Raw genomic sequence first — 16,168 nt, 5'->3', positions numbered from 1 at the left:
GACAATGACATATTGATAAGATTCAATATGGGGTCACGGCACAGTGGGGAAAGTGTGTTGATAAAGGCTGGCTTTAACGGGTCCGAGGGAGATTCTGACTTGACCCTGAGGCTAAGCCTGTCAAAGGTCTCAATAGTCAGTTCAGGTAGCATAGCAAGGGTCTCATATCCCATCGTATCGGGGACAATAACCTCTCGGTTCTGGTGGAGTGTGTCAAAACCTTGATAGATTTTTTTCACTTTCTCCACAAAAAAGGAGGCCAGCTTATCACAATGGGAGTCTGTGCAAATCACCTCTGAGGTGGATCTGTTTTTCATAAGGTCCTTCAGTACCTTAAAGATCAGTTTTGATGGGTTGGGGCTGGTAGCAAATTCTTGAGCGTAAAATGCGGCTCGTGTTCTGCAAATAGCTCTATGGTAGAACTTCAGCTCAGTAAAGTACCGAGTTTTCAGAGCAGGGTCATAGGATCTTCTCCATTCCCTCTCTGTTTTTCGGCAAGCTTTTTTCAGTTCTGCGAGTGACTCATTATACCAAGGACTAGGTGTTTTTGTCCGGCCTTTCGACCACCGTAGAGGTATGAGAGAGTCCAGGGCATCGGTGATCCAAGCGCAGAACTGTTGGTAACCTTGTTCCACATTAATAAAGGTGCTCAGAGGTTTCTGTTCCAGTATGCTATAAAACTCTACAAGCCTAAATTTGCACATAACCAACAGTAATACAGTGTAAGCACTACAAAAGGGCACCACACCAATTTAGAAAAATATCCAATATTTTTACACTCTTAAGACAAGCCCAAAAATTATAACAAATCCACAATACAATACTTTAAAATCTTTAGTTATCAAAATATGCTTGAAAAACAGTTCCTAGATGTCGATAGCTCCGTCCGGGGCAATCACGGCATCGTAAGCAAACCAATCCAAACACTTCTGGCTGACCGCGGTGTCGCAGAGCCAGCTACGGTGTCGGAAAGACCCGCAAACAGTACCTTTGCAGGGCGTTGGCAACCTCTTGTTGAGCTCCCGAAAGCACTGTGTCCGCAGGCGTCAGTTCCGGAGGTCGGTGCAGGAGTCGTCGGGGCCCTCGAAGTCACACGAGTTGCCGATCAATCTCCTCTATGTTGGAGTTGGGAGCGCTGGCATCGGCAGGTGTCAGGAGCTGCAATGCGAAGTGCAACTGTGTGGCGTGTGCGCTGCCCTCAGGTTGCTGTGCGAGCAGGGGCTCGTGGCGGCATCAGATGGCATCATCGGTGAGACCAGAGTCGCAGCGCGCAGTGAGTGAGGTGCTTGTCGCGGTGCTGGCAGGTCACGGTGCAAGCAGCGGTGTCGTCGGCTGACGAACTGGAGTCGATGGCGCTGGTATTGGTAGGCCAAGGCTGCGGTGCGGGATGAGGGCGGAGCGTCGTGTAACTTTACGAGCGGTGCCCTCGAACCACGGTGCAAGCAGCGGCGTAGATTTCGGCATGGAGTGGCCTAGTCAGGGATACCAAGGTATCATTGTGAAGCGAGGCGGTGCGGAGTGCGGTGCCCACAGGTCGTGGTGCGAGCAGCGGCTTGGTGGCGGCATCAGCAGGCGTCATCGGGGAGACCAGGGTCGCTGTGCAGCGTTGACGCGGTGCCCTCTGTGGTGCCTTCAGGACACAGAGTCGGCAGTGCCGTTGTAGACGTCGTCGGGTTGCTATTCTTCTGTTGCAGGACAAAACACACAGTCCCCAGTGCTGAGGGTAGAAGAGCTTGAAGTCTTGGCGGTTCCTGAGACTTCTTGAACAGGGGGAAAGCTCTACCTAAAGCCCGTGGATTGCAGAAAGTTCAGTCCAGTCCTTTCACTGCCCAAGACAGAAGCAGCCACTGCAGGCCAACACATCAAAGCACACAGCAAAGTGGTAGTTCCTCCTCACAGCTTCTCCGGCTCTTCTTCTCGACAGTCTTTTTGGTCTAAAAGAGTTGTTAAGTTCAGGGGTCTGGGCCCCAATATTTATATCCCAAAATCCTTTGATCTCTTAGGAAGAGAGTGTCTGTGCCCAGCCTGAACCAGTTCTGCCTTCTCTGGTGTGATTTCCTTGCAGGAGGTGGATATGGCCTTGTCAGAGGCAGACCAGGCCCTTTGAGCTGCAAGGAAATCTCCTCCCCCTTCCCCTAATTGCAGCCCAGATCTATTCAGTCCTTTCCTGACCCACCTAGACTATCTGGAGCCACTCCTGCTCCCCAGCCTTCTGTCGTCCAAAACCCAGACAGGCAATCCACATTCCAGCAGAGGCACACGGGATGTCTGAGCAAGAAAATATCTACTTTCTAAAAGTGGTATTTTCAAACCCAGAATGTAAAAATCACCTTCTTTAAAAGGTGCATCATTAGATTCTGAGTTCAGGCATACTAAACTTTATGTTCCTACCTAATTCCCCGAGCCAGTTAGGTTTATAAGAAAGATGTTATAAACAAACTCCCCGTTCTGTCCTATGAGGAACAGATTGCCTTGCAGTAGTGAAAAACTAAATTGGCCGTAATTCACTATCAGGACATGCCACACACTCCAGGGCATGTCCTACCTTTCACATACACTGCACCCTTCCCACACGGGTACCTTGGGCCTACCTTAGGGGTGGCTGACATATAAGAAAAGGGAAGGTTAGGGAGTGGAAAGTGTGTGCACTGGCCAAGTCGACATGGCAGTTACAAACTGGGCGTAGACTCTGCAATGGCAGGTCTGAGTTACCTTTTCAGGGCTACTCACGTGGGTGGCACAACCAGTGCTGCAGGCCCACTAGTAGCATTTGATTTACAGGCCCTGGCACACTCAGTGCACTTTACTAGGGACTAACAAGTAAATATCCAATCATGGAAACACCAATCCATAACACAATTTACCACAGGAGCACTTGCACTTTACCACTGATCGGCAGTGAGAAAAATGCGCAGAAACACTACGCCAGCAAAACCGGGAGGTCAGAAAGCAAAAACTCAGCGGAACCACACCAAAAGATGCCAAGTCTAACATGCGGCATGTGCCCATGAAGGATTTAGATTAGGGACTTGCTCCAGTTGATGGTATAACCAGAGTATCGGCGAAACGGGGTAAGTATTTGCATAATTCTTTGAGCGTAAGGATTGGTTCTGAGACTTAGAGCAGAATGTCATCTGCGGACAGTGGCATTTTAGCTTTCCAGTCATTGGTCCATTGCAACCCTCGAACCAAGGGGTCTTGCTTGATCCAGATCGCCAGTGGCTCTAAAATAAGGGCAAAAATTAAGGGGGGGAAGCGGGCGCCTTCTCTGGTGCCACACCGGAGCAGGAATACTCGAGACGTACATCCGTAGACCGTCACTGGGGCTAGGGGATCGGTGTAGAAGCGTGGGGCTGAAGCCCATCTTGGCCAGCACCACAATCATGAATGGCCATTCAACCGTATCAAATGCCATTCTAGCATTGAGCGAAAGCACACGGGCATCCTCATGAAACTTTGCAGCTCAACCCAAGACACCAAGCAGTCGTCACAGGTTGATAGTGGTGTTCTGCTCTGGAATAATGCCAGATTGATCCAGATGAATAAACGTCTTAAGCACCTGAATCAGCCGGGACGCCAGTACCTTTGCAAGCATTTTGACTTCGGCTTTTAACAACGAGATTGGCCTGTATGAGGCGCAATCCACTGGTGGTTTGCCCTCTTTGTGTATGACCTCTATTTTGGCCAATGCTTGATCTCTGGGTAGAGAGCCCGAATTGCAGCTTTCCTTTAACATTCCCAGCAAATAGGGGGTTATTTTTGAGGCCGTGGGCTTGTACACTTCAATGGACAGGCCGTTAGGGGCCCAAGAATCAATGTAATTGGCATAAAAACATCTTGATGTTGCATTTGTGTGTGCATGGTTCTTTTCCTGTCCCGTGAAATAATCCCACTCACACATTTGGGCTACAGTTTTTATCAGGAGAAGTGAGGGAATGCAGAATTGTAGAACATTTAATTTTATCCGATTTCAAATATGCCAGTGTGCACAAAACCGCATTTTAGAAGATGCCTTCAGAATCATCAGATATGGGTAACCCCATATTCTGTGTGGAATACAAAAAACCTTTCTCCTAAGTCACTTATAGGTCTCTTTCACTGATGCATACCTTTCCTTTTCCTTCATGCCTATTTTTGTATTCATTAGTTTTTGCCTTATGAATTGATGCATTGTCGAGTATGAATGAAAAATCAACACAAGCTATAGCTCGGGTGATGGCTCTAGGTATGTAATGTTTTGGACAATTGATAAATACTATGTATCTGTCGGATACTGATTCCTTACCTATAGAATATTTCCCAGGCGCCAGACCAGATCTGGAAGTTTTTATAGCAGTGCACCTGCGCGCTGCTAGGTGGCGTCATGGGGCTCCGTGTTGGCCTTGTTCAGCCCCAGAAGTGATGAAGCGGAGCTGCATATACACATCACCCTTGTGCTTGGCTGTCATTTTCTTTCTTTCTCTGCGTTTGAATGCTGATCTGGAGCTCCGCTACCTTTTCGTTGGTAGACAAATTCTTTTCCAAATAGTTTTTCCAGTGTAAGAGAACGAGGCACCCGCAAAGGCTAAAGGGTTCCAACCGTGCTAAAACTGTCAGAAACAGATGTCTGTGTTGTACCCTTATGAGTTGTGCCTTTAGTGTTTTACGTTCGGGCATGGCTCCAAGTTGTGTTAATAATGTTTCCTCTTAAACCCGAAGGTGATCTGAGCCATTGAGAGAAGACACAGAGACCGTGCAAGTCACTGTCCCAATCCAAGTCGTGTCTGTGGACCTGTTCCCACTCTAAAAGATGTTCCTGCAACAGGTCTTCTTTGTGGTCGAAGTCATCTGATAAGCCTTAAGTTGAAAAAGAAGCATAAGAAGTCAAAGCAGTACTCGACCCACATCCTGCCACTCTCCTCCCAGAGAGAAGTTTTGAGGCTGTCTCTTGATCTCCAAATGAGAGCCCATTCTACAGTTGATCTCAAAGTACCCCCGAGTTCCCTAGACCATCTGCAGGTTGAGACCATTAAGATGCGCATGCTGTTTAATTTTGTGACTCCTCCGCCCCTGTGCTCCCAGTCTTGTTAACGACAGCAGGTTCTCTCTCTGTGCCATCTGACCCCTTGGAAGCTGCTTCTACACCAGTGGCTACTTTCCCTCTGGCTCCATGCCCTGCGTCGATCTGATGTCTGACACTGACTGTGGTCATGTGGCAACTCCGCTCCAGCGCACCTGGTCCCTGTACAGTCTGGCTCCGCTAGCACACTTCCACTATAATGAAACTGACCTCAGAAGCTCCCTCATCTGTTTAGCTTGGATTTTGACCAGAGTTTGCCATCACCTGATAATATCGGGTGATGATAGGGAGGATTTACGCATTACGATGATGACAATTTATATAGGGACTTGCAGGAGGACAGTGGGTTAGATAATTCCAATGATACTGTTTTGATTTCCCCCATTGGACCCCCAACAGAAGTGACCACTTCATTTGCTCTATCAGGAAGCAGAATTGTGGGAAATGTAGTGTACTTTGAATGTGTTATGCAAAACAAACAGCAGGAAGAGAGACTTCATGATTGAGCCTCCTGTCCCATAAGACAATTGTGCTCTAAAACAGTGTTTCCCAGACTGTGGGTGGCGACCAACGAGCTGATGTTTGGTATTTAAATGTCCAAAGAAACAACGGCAGACCTGTAGTTCAGCACCTCACGCCAATTCCAATTAGTAATGTTTCTGCGCAGCCAACCCCAATGCCAGACGTTGTTTGGCGTTTCTGTGTTCCAGATCAAGAATTGTTAATGGTGAAGTGGGGGTGCGCAGGTCAAAAAGTCCAATAGGCAGGTAGTAGTATAAAAATATATAAAGTTCTTTATTTTCAAGTGTGCACACGCCGGGATAGATCTGGACGCTGCTTGTTAAGACCTACCCATGCAGGATTTATCATACCTGCCAGCCATTTTGGACTGCTCCAGCATATTTCACTGGACCAGAACACATACTGTCTATTTGAGAACTTGAGCTATTTCACTACTTAGTTAAAAGGTTTTCCTCTAAGAGCTTTAATAGCATACCATATTCGACTGAAGAGTTCTTATTTGATTTCGTCGCTTGATTTTGCTACATACTTGATTCTCAGAATCAATCAATACTTTTTTGGTCAACACATGGGCATATATTGATTTTGAGATATTAAGGGGGAGCACCTATGGAACGTGTTACACTTGCACGGTCTGTTCCAAGTCGGAATATTCCAGCGTTGATTTTTGTTGCCCTGATGAAGTTCCCAGTGTGGGAATGAAACGCGTTGGCTGAGTGTCTCAGTTTGCTGAATCTTGAAACTTAAAAAAAAATAACTTTATATATTTTTATACTACTACCTGGACTTCTTGACCTGTACACCCCCACTTCACCATTAACAATTCTTGATGTTTGGTATTTATCTTGTCACATTTGCCATGCTTCTAAGACAGAGGTAAAATGACAGTTATTGTCTTCTGACAAATTGCTGCTTAATCTTGTAACATGGGACTGGTATTTACTTTTCTTTCTCTGACTGTAAAGTGACAGCAGTTTTTAAAGTGAATTTCGTGACTATCTTGCTAGAGGACCGGGAACGTGAAAGGTGACGATGTAGGATATTTATTTTTGTAAAAGCCGGTAAATGAACATTATGTATTCATCATTAGGTTAGCAAAAATGAATAACATTTTTAGTAATTTTGAAGTGTGCTGGAAACAGAGATACAAATAGGATCAAAACAAATCAAGACATTTTACTTTCTGAAATACAAATGATAAATATTCACAGAAACCCGATCTCCACACATTATCATCTGAGTGCTATATAGTTTTATCAGTAAATCTGTATGTCTATGCAAAGTTAGTGCCTTTTTCAATGTAAGTGACTGTGCCCTACCTCACATTTTTCTCTTCGAGAGTTTATTTAACAGTCACTTTCGTATATCACTCGAGAATATTTTAGTGGCTTGACCATGTGTGGATAAAAATTGCAGAGTACTGCACTTAATTGAAGTATATTAACATTTTAGCATACGTTAATTCTTGTTCAATCTTTACCATATTCCTTGTGAGACGTTGAAACCGTTTTTTTCACCTTCTTAAATACTGAGCCATTTCATTTAATCTGTTATGAGTGGCCATTCTTTTGTTATTCCTTTAGATATTGGAAACACGTTGAAATAACTCTTTATTGCCTATTTTATTTAGGTTGGATCAGATGTTTTCTGACGCTTTTAGCAAAGATCATCAGCTTATTCGGGCTGACCCCAAGCACAATCTGTATCTTGCCTGTGCGCTAATGGTTCGAGGAAATGTACAGATTTCGGACCTTCGAAGAAACATTGAGAGGTTGGATATTAATGTTCTTACATTTTTACTCGTTTTAGTGTTTTACGTGCTTTCAAAGTTTCGGATGTTTCTGCATTTGAGAGGAAAACTAATATATGTTTGAAAAACATTAGAGATGCAGTACCTAAGGCAGAGGCAGGTATTAGCAAAATAATCCTTTAAAACTTGTTTTTAATTTAGTTCTTCATAATGGTAAGAGTAAAATGTGGAGTCAAAATTACATTGCTTGGATTGAGTTTGATTTTTCTTTAGATTCTAAAATCTGTGCCACATATACATGCTCGTTGTGCATAACATTTGAATACCCGATTCTTCAGAATATTCTCAACATGAGATGTGAAACACGTTTCTCTAGTCTAATTAACTCAGTAATGCTCTGTATTTTCCCGTTTTGTCCCTTAGTCTGAATTGTCTTTGCATAAGTTTTGTAACCTGTAAGGCAGCAACTTAATATGAAGTATTTGAGTTTAAATTAGTGTCCTTCAAGGTGCTTGGTTGTATGTTCAGTAAATAGTTGATTCTAACATGTCTTTCATTCAGTCCTTCGAGAGAACAGTACAATAACAGCTTGTTAAAACATTTCTATTCTTCAGGCTAAAGCCTTCACTTCAGTTCGTCTCCTGGAATCAGGAGGGGTGGAAAACCGGCTTGTGTTCAGTGCCTCCTGTTGGCCATTCTCACTCACTCCTTGCACTGGCAAACAACACCTGTGTAAAACCTACCTTTGTGGAGCTCAGAGACCGATTCGCTAAACTTTATAAGAAAAAGGTACGTGGGGGTAAAAACTGGTCATGAAAAGTCCATACTTTTAAAATGAACTCGGGATCGAACTCATGTTTATTCCTCCTGAAGGGAACACTGTAGCGTAGAATTTAAAAAATGCCCTGTACATAAGGAGCAGGCTACAGATATGTGAGCTGGCCTGCCTATGAGTAAATTACAGCAGATGGCTCCTTTACTAAATGGTACCATGACAAATTCTTGTTTGGCACTGATCACTCTTTCATGCAGACATGTTAGTGAAAACCAAGTCCTGGCCTTCCCTTGGCACTCTACCACAAGAGTTCTTCTTTTGACTCCCAAGTTCCCACCTGTTAGAAATGAGGGTCTCTAGTTGGCAGAGGTTTGCACTTTTGCACTTTTGTCCAAGTAGGTACCCTTCTTCCTAGTCTTGGTAAGGGGGATACACTTCTAAAATAACCCAGCTCACCCCATTGAAAGCTTGGCACGAGCAGTGTGTAAAGTATTTGTGCATGCATACTGTAACACAGTGAAAACACTACAAATGGACACCACACCAGTTTAGAACAAGCATTGGCATAGCCAATAGGTCTAGCTTTTGGGACCGTATACGTGTTTAGCCATGCAACAGTTGCATAACTAAATACTTATAAGTTCCCAAAAGCGAGACCTATTGGCTATGCCAATGCTTGTTTCTGTTTATTACTGCTCTGTAGTAATGGCGGTGCACGGGTACCACCATTACTACATAGAAGTAATAAACAGGAGAAAAAAAACCAGACTCACGGAGAACATCAAAGCGGCCGTGCGGCCGCGAAAGTGATCGCAATCAAACATCAAAGCGGCGAAAGTGAGGCGCGAGCCCCCTCGTACATGCACTGTAGCTCTAGGCTACAGTGGTAGCACTTTTTTGAGCCCTCACAAAAAGTCTCGCCAGTCCAGCGCATGCGCTGGATCAGGCGAGAACTAAAAATGAGTAATCTTTATCCAAACCAACAAAACCAAAAACGACAAAAATCCAACATACAATACTCTTGAAAATAGTTACTGTGCCAAATAACCTTTAAATTGCAGGAAAATTTGAAAATACAGTTCCTCCGACTCGGTAGCTCCGTCCGGGGCTACGGGGATTCTGAATACGACAGAGTCTTAACAGTTCCAGCCAACCGCGTCAATACGGGTTAACAAAAGCATCGACAGACTCGGGGACAGTACCTTTTGTTGTTGCGGCCGACACAATGGTACGAGCCGGTCCGGGGCATCCGTCACGGTTGCGAGGTGAGATGGAAGCTTTGCAGCGTGCGGTGTCCTCACCAGGCAGAGGCTTGTTGACGGAGTCGGTGAGACCAAGGCTTATAATAAGAATAATAATCCACATTTGTATACCGCAAACAATCACCCGTAAGGGTCTCTAGGCGCTGGGGCCGTCGGGAAGATTAAGCAAGCTATTGCCCAGAGTCACATGGTGCTGGACTAAGCTGCCGCTAGAGCCGGGGATCGGACCGTGATCCCCAGATTCCAGAGTCAGCCGCCCTGGCCGCGGCACCACACCTCTTGCGTTGCAGGGTGAGATGGTGCTCGATGCGGTGCTTGCAGGTCACGATGTGGCGATGGAGCCAGTTGATGTTAGAGTCGGGCAGTGACAGAGTCGATGATGTCAGTGCAGCATGTAGCGAAGCAGTGCGGAGTGCAATGCCCACAGGACGCGGTGCAAGCAGCGGCTCGTTGACAGAGTCGGTGAGACCAGGGTTGCGTTGCGAACCGAGGAGGTGCTCTCTACGGTGCCTTCAGGACACGGAATTCTGCGACGGATCCGGTGACCGAGTTGGTTACCTTTTCTTCTGTGGCGAATTAAACCAGCGGTTCCAGAAATGATGCCCGGAAGCTTGGTGAGATCTTTTCTGTTCCGGAGACCTCTTGAACAGGAGGCAAGCTCCACTTTCCAAGCAGGATACACACCCAGTTCCTCTCCTGGGCCGAAACAGCTACTGCAGGTTAACCCCAGACAGCACACAGCAAAGGGACAGTACTACTCCTCCAGTTTCTCCAGCTCTTCTCCTTTGCAGAGGTTCCTCTTGCAGTCCAACAGTGATGTAAAAGTCTGGGGCCCTCTTTTTATGCAGCACAATCCTTTGTTCTCTGGTGGGTGGCAGAGAAGCCCTGTGCTCAGTCAAAACCAGTTCTGTCTTCTCTGGTGCAGCTTCCTGGCAGGAGGTGGAGACAGCATTGTGTCAGGCAGATCAGGCCCATTCAGGTGAAAGGAAATCTCCTCCCCCTCCTCTAAATGCAGCCCAGGTCTAATCAGCCCAACCCTGACTCATCCACACTCTCTGGAGCCGCTGCTCATCCCCAGCCCCTGTCACTTCCAAAGCCAGACAGTCAATACACATGCTGATGAGGGGTGTTACCCAGAAACTAGTCCCAGGATGCATGTTTCCAGTCCGGGGAAGACATGGCTTGGCAGTCCGGGCTGGACTGTTGCCATGAGGCACCAGGGTTAAGACTGATTTGCATATTGCTGTGTCTGAACTGGGGAGGAGAAGTGAGCTAAAGAACGATGATGGATTCAACCCAGATCTGTGACTGGGGTGAGTGTCTGAAACATTTCAGTGCTCCGTCCATCATCTCCTTGTGTTTGCTTTGCTCACCCTAAGTTGGCAGGATATGCCCAGACGTGGGTTCCTTGCTCACTTTGACACTGGATTCAGGCTAGCCTAGCTGATGAGGTGTGTTACCCTGACACCGGTCCCAGGATGCTTATTTCCAGTCCAGGGAAGACATGGCTTGGCAGTTCGGGCTGGGCTGTTCCCATGAGGCACAGAGTCAACACTGATTTGCATATAGCTGTGGCTGAACTGGGGTGGCGAAGTGAGCTAAAGAACGATGATGGATTCAACCCAGATCTGTGACTGGGGGTGAGTGTCTGAAACGTTTCAGCGCTTGTCCATCATCTCCTTGTGTTTGCTTTCTCAGCACATAACAGTACTAAACCCTCAGAGATAGCAGTATAACCCCTGGTTAAAAGAGTGCAACTCAATTGGTAGGTGTCCTTTTCAAATGTACAATTTGGGCTTGAGAGGGTTAGAAAGTACATTGTTAGAATTGTGGCCCTCAGTTCTCAATCCACTCCCCTTGTCTGGCACCCTGTGCTCGCACAGTAAGCCTGTACAGAGACTAGCAAAAATCCTACCAATTGATAATTGCTGGCCTGTGCCGTCAGTCACACTGTGTGTGTCTGTCAAACTGAGACCTTCCTGGAGAAGCATAAGTAATGAAGTGTTGTCAGCAAATGAAGTAAGTCTCGGTGTATGGTTCTTGGGAGCTACTCATTGGAGCTGAAGTGGTCTGGATGCCTTAGTTGAGCAGAGGAGATCCCAAAGCGGAGTAAATCCTCCTTGGGTTCCTCTCAGCCGTACCCATGCATCCATGTAGCTGAAAAGTGTGTGTGTGTTTTTATGTGTGTGGGGGTGTTTTTTTCGCTGGTGACTTGTTACACTCCTTGCCTCACAGCGAGCGGCCCTCTGACATGACCAAACATACCATTTGGATCCACATATGACAACTCAAATTAGTGGGCCATGACTGGTATGATGGTGCTCACTCCTGGAGTTATAGGGGCCTTCTTTAGTATGTTGTGATTATGCGTGGCATAATGGAAGCTCCGACCTAATGGTGTATTTGTGATAATGCCTGGCATCTCTTGCATAAGATATTATATGGGCATGTTAGATAGTATTTGTCTGTAGCTGGTAGTTTAACATTTATGTAGTTAACAAAAATAACAGAATGAGGCTAGGGGACTACATGTGGTAAATAAACCAAATAATGTTTTGGTTTTTTTTGCAGGCAAGTGCAAGGCTTTGTCTTTAGGAATTGGATCTATGTACCCAAAATTAAAAAATAATTTGTCTGATAGTTTGTAATTTAAGAAACTGACAACCTGATGTTGACACTGCAATTATTGCATTTTCCAAAGCAAATTTAAAGTTGGTACTTGAATGATTCACATCGATTTGGAGAAGATGGTATTTCCTCGGTTTCAAACGAGGGATAGACTAATGAACATCTTAAGGGACAGAGGTAAAACTGAGAGAGTGAGAAATACCTTAAGCTACAGATGAGACAAAGACAGACATAGTGACTAAAAATGATAAAGTGTAGAGACAGAAGTGAGAGAGAATGACATTCTGTGAGGTAAAGCGACTTTAAGGTACAGTGATGAGACAGTGAAAGAGAGGCACCGAGGGGGCGGGGGGCAGCAATAGCGAGATGCGGTGGGAAAGAAAGGCCCATAGGGAGATGTATCAAGACAAAGAGGTGAGAGAGAAATTTGGCAAGAATTATTGAGAGCAGAGGTGAGAGCATGTGAGGCATTGAAGGGCTGAAAAGGGAACAGACATCTCAAGACAACGGTGAGACGGGAGAAGGAGAAAGGCACATATCTTGACGATCTTCCCCTTAGATGTACCGGGGTGCTAATGTACTGCAGGGGGTGAAAACATATGTACCATTTTAATGTTTGTATGAATATTTCTTGAAAGATTACGTTCCTTGATGCGTAAACAGGTCAGTGAGTAAAGACAGACCCATTAATTACCCATATTTGCTTGAGTGTTAGGAGGTCATACAAACATGAGTCTTTACAGTGTTTCTTTCCCTCACCTGTACATAAGGAAAGGCGACTTATTATCAGCAGGATACTGATATGAGTACCATTCTCAACTTTCTTTTCTTGTAAAGTTTCCATAGAACCAGGGAAAAACCTAGCAACACTATTTTCTGATTCTGAGCACCCAGTGAAATTCAGGAAAACTATGAGAGCCTGGAGCACACCAAGTGATATAATTCAGTTAATCCAATCCGTATGAATGAGTTCAGTGAGAACAGTAGTACCAGAGAGTCAAGGGAGAACGTATTTTTACTCTAATTTGCTGACAAGAGCATTGTTCTGGCATTTAAAGCCCATGAGCTTTACCAAGGCAGTGTCATTTAAGCAATCCATATCCTGGGATATCCGCCCAGAAGAATGAAAGGGCCACAGAATCGGGTTCATTTTTGCCACTAGATTGCCTCAGCCTCTGAGAGGGTCATGTGAACATAAATCTTTTAGGAAACTATGCAAAATTCTTTAAACTGGCATTTTCCTTTCGATGGTTAATAAAGCCATTCACTGCAGGGGAGATGAACTGCTCATATTCAGTTTCCCTGGAGTCTGTGCAATTCAAAAATGTATGTTGTTTACGTGTTTAGCTATTTATTGACACCAAAGGTGGTTATTTGTCACGTAAGGACAGGAACACCAAACAAGCATTTCTGTTTGACCTTCTGAAATGTACCACATGTATTAAAGCTCGATGAACTCACTCAGGCAATTCCAAATAAACTAATATCTAGTCTTTTATGCCCACAATTATGAAACAGGGCAGTCTATATATAGGGCCTAGAAGGAAAGTGTTACCTGATATTAAATGTCAAAACAGAATATAAAAATAGAGTTTTTTTTAAAATTTGTCTTGGCCAACCAAACATTCATGTTGGTGTTCCGCTAATCGTGTATACATAATTACAAAAAATGCATAGCATCTCATTTTTTCTGATGGTCTTCATTTTGATATGAAGCCAAAAAAACTCTTTACGTATTTTCATATCTTAAGCGTGTAAACAGATCGTTTTGTGAGGGTTGCGCGAATGAAGAGCCCTGATTGTGCAAAAGAGACATACTTTCATTAGCTCAACAAGAAACAAAGGTGTTAATACTCTTTTATTACGACAGAGAGAACGATGAAGCTCGAGCTAGGGCAAATTTCTTCAAAAGGAGCTTTGATTAATATACCCCTGTGATAATAGGTTCTGCATTTGAGAATAGAGGGTGCTCTTTTTAGGTCTCGCCTGACCCAGCGCATGCGCTGCCTCTGGCGAGACTTATTGAGAGTGCTCCAAAAAGTGCTACCAGGCCAGCCTAGAGCTAGAGTGCATGTGTGCGGGCTCGCACGTCGCGCTTTACCGCGATTACTTTCGGTTTCACGGCCGCTTTGATGTTTGATCGCTGTCGCGATCACTTTCACGGCCGCTTGGCATAGCCAATAGGTCTCGCTTTTGGGACCTTATAAGTATTTAGTTACTCAACTGTTGCATGGCTAAACACTTATAAGGTCCCAAAGGCGAGACCTATTGGCTATGCCAATGCTTGTTTATACTTATGTTTGTTTGGACTTGAGAATGAGTTGCATGCACGCCATACATCTCTAATTTTTCATGTAATCAATCAAGGCCATTACATGCTTATCGGGGGTGTGCTCTTTTGTGTTTAGCCAATCAATACAAGGTATTGTCAACAAATCCAATAGAGAAACTGAGAGATTGCATCAAACGCATGATTAATGTAAAGATAATTAAATCTAGGTTCAGTTATCTTTCTAATTATTCGGACATAATGTGTGTAAAGCATATCCTTTCGATTGCATTTTATGAAACCTATTTTACAATTTGTTGAAATTATTTGCATGTTTAAAGCAGTGAAGGCATATTATGTAGCTAAAGTAAATATTGTGCAGTTGAGGATTAATACTGCATCTTAAATTAAGCATTTGAACAAAAAACGAGTCCCTTTGTGTTAAAGTGTGTTCTTCCTTACCTTGACAGGCTCATCTTCACCATTACTTGCATGTGGATGGTATGGAGCAAGGTTGTTTCACCGAGGCCGTTTCCTCCTTATCTTCATTAATTGAGGAGTACAATCAGCTGGATGCCACTAGAGGAGTTTTCATCCCCGATTCACCAAGGTTTAGTATTGCCTTATAGTGAAATAAAGACTTTTGCAGAGAACCACATCAAATCCCGCGGAAAAAATGGTCGATAATTCAGAATTAGAATAGCAGCGTTGCAAGCTTTTTACAAACTTGGTGTTTTATCCTGCTGTGTTGTACTTCCTAATATTTTGAGTCACATAGTAAAGATAGTTATTTATTTTTATTTTTTTGATGTGGTGTTCTTGTCAATTGATTATCTAGTATGATGGATATGATTTGGAGCAAAAGTTGCCAATGTACATGACGCTGACTAAAGAGAGAATATGTCACAACTCGACATTCCGCAGACAGCATACAAACAGCAGATTCCATTCTGTGTTGCTTTTTCATTATACCTCGTGGTGAACATGTTGCGCTCGTTTAAGTTCTGTGAATATAAATTAATGTGTTTTCTAAGAACTGGATGTATTATATATTTGTAAAATTGTATAAAATATACATTATTTTTTAGCTTTTCCAAGATGTACATATTGTTATTTAAATGATGTTTAAAATATATTTTGTATAGAAATCATATAACATAGTCTTTACACTATCTCATCGTGCCTTGGAGGAAATGGGACATTCAGAATTTTAAGGACGAGCTTGAGCTGATATGTGGTAAAGACTTGGAAATGTTGTTCTTCCTCGAGCTTCCTCACACTTTTTTGTTTTTAATAAAACACTTAAAACTAAGACGTGCGAGTGTGTGTGTCTATCTCTCTCACACAGTTGCCCCGTGTAGTAATAGTTAGATCAGAGTTTCCAATGTTAGAGCTTTTTCATTTCACTAATAACTTTGGCACCATTTGATAGATTTTTATGAAGCTTTCCAACAAAAAGTTAATCGGCCTCAGTTCCTTCCTAGAAAGTTTCAAGGTGATCCGTCAAGTGGAGGGCCAAAAAAAATGGCGGATCTCTTAACTTTGTTTACCAGTGTTACTTCTCATAGGAAAGTTTGGGAAACAATACAGAAAAAAACAGCTGAATAGAATTGCACCAAATTTGGCTAAAAGTTTGAACTTTACTCAAAAGCATGCTTATTTGCTGGAAATCCGTTCAGCCGTTTTCAAGAGAATCACATCCAAAGAACGGCTCTGGTTGTTTGTGAAGGGGTTAAATGATATTTATAGCTAGTGTGCCTGTACCATAAATTAAAAAGATAATGCCCCTGTTCGTCGAGTGAGCTTTTTCTCCCATTGGCCTTTTCAGTATCTCTGGACCGTTTACAGACTAGTGGTACCACGCAATATGATTGGGGCCGCAACTTGAAGAAAAATACCCTGA

The 16,168-nt window shown here is 44.0% G+C and overlaps 1 protein-coding gene across 3 annotated transcripts in view; it reads left to right on the top strand.

The window, feature by feature from the left end:
- Positions 1-15,577, top strand: part of TUBE1 (tubulin epsilon 1) — a 129,318-nt gene extending 113,741 nt beyond the window's left edge. For all 3 annotated transcript variants that reach the window (XM_085611377.1, XM_085611376.1, XM_085611378.1), the window contains 3 exons: positions 7,212-7,352; positions 7,946-8,120; positions 14,736-15,577. In XM_085611377.1, the coding sequence (XP_085467503.1) occupies positions 7,212-7,352; positions 7,946-8,120; positions 14,736-14,894 (475 nt within the window). In that variant the 3' untranslated portion in view covers positions 14,895-15,577. The remainder of the gene's footprint in view (positions 1-7,211; positions 7,353-7,945; positions 8,121-14,735) is intronic.
- Positions 15,578-16,168: the final 591 nt, after the last annotated feature.

The sequence above is a fragment of the Triturus cristatus genome, chromosome 6 (assembly GCF_964204655.1).
Source record: "Triturus cristatus chromosome 6, aTriCri1.1, whole genome shotgun sequence".
Lineage (NCBI taxonomy): Eukaryota > Metazoa > Chordata > Amphibia > Caudata > Salamandridae > Triturus > Triturus cristatus.
This window is presented reverse-complemented; position numbering and strand designations above follow the sequence as displayed.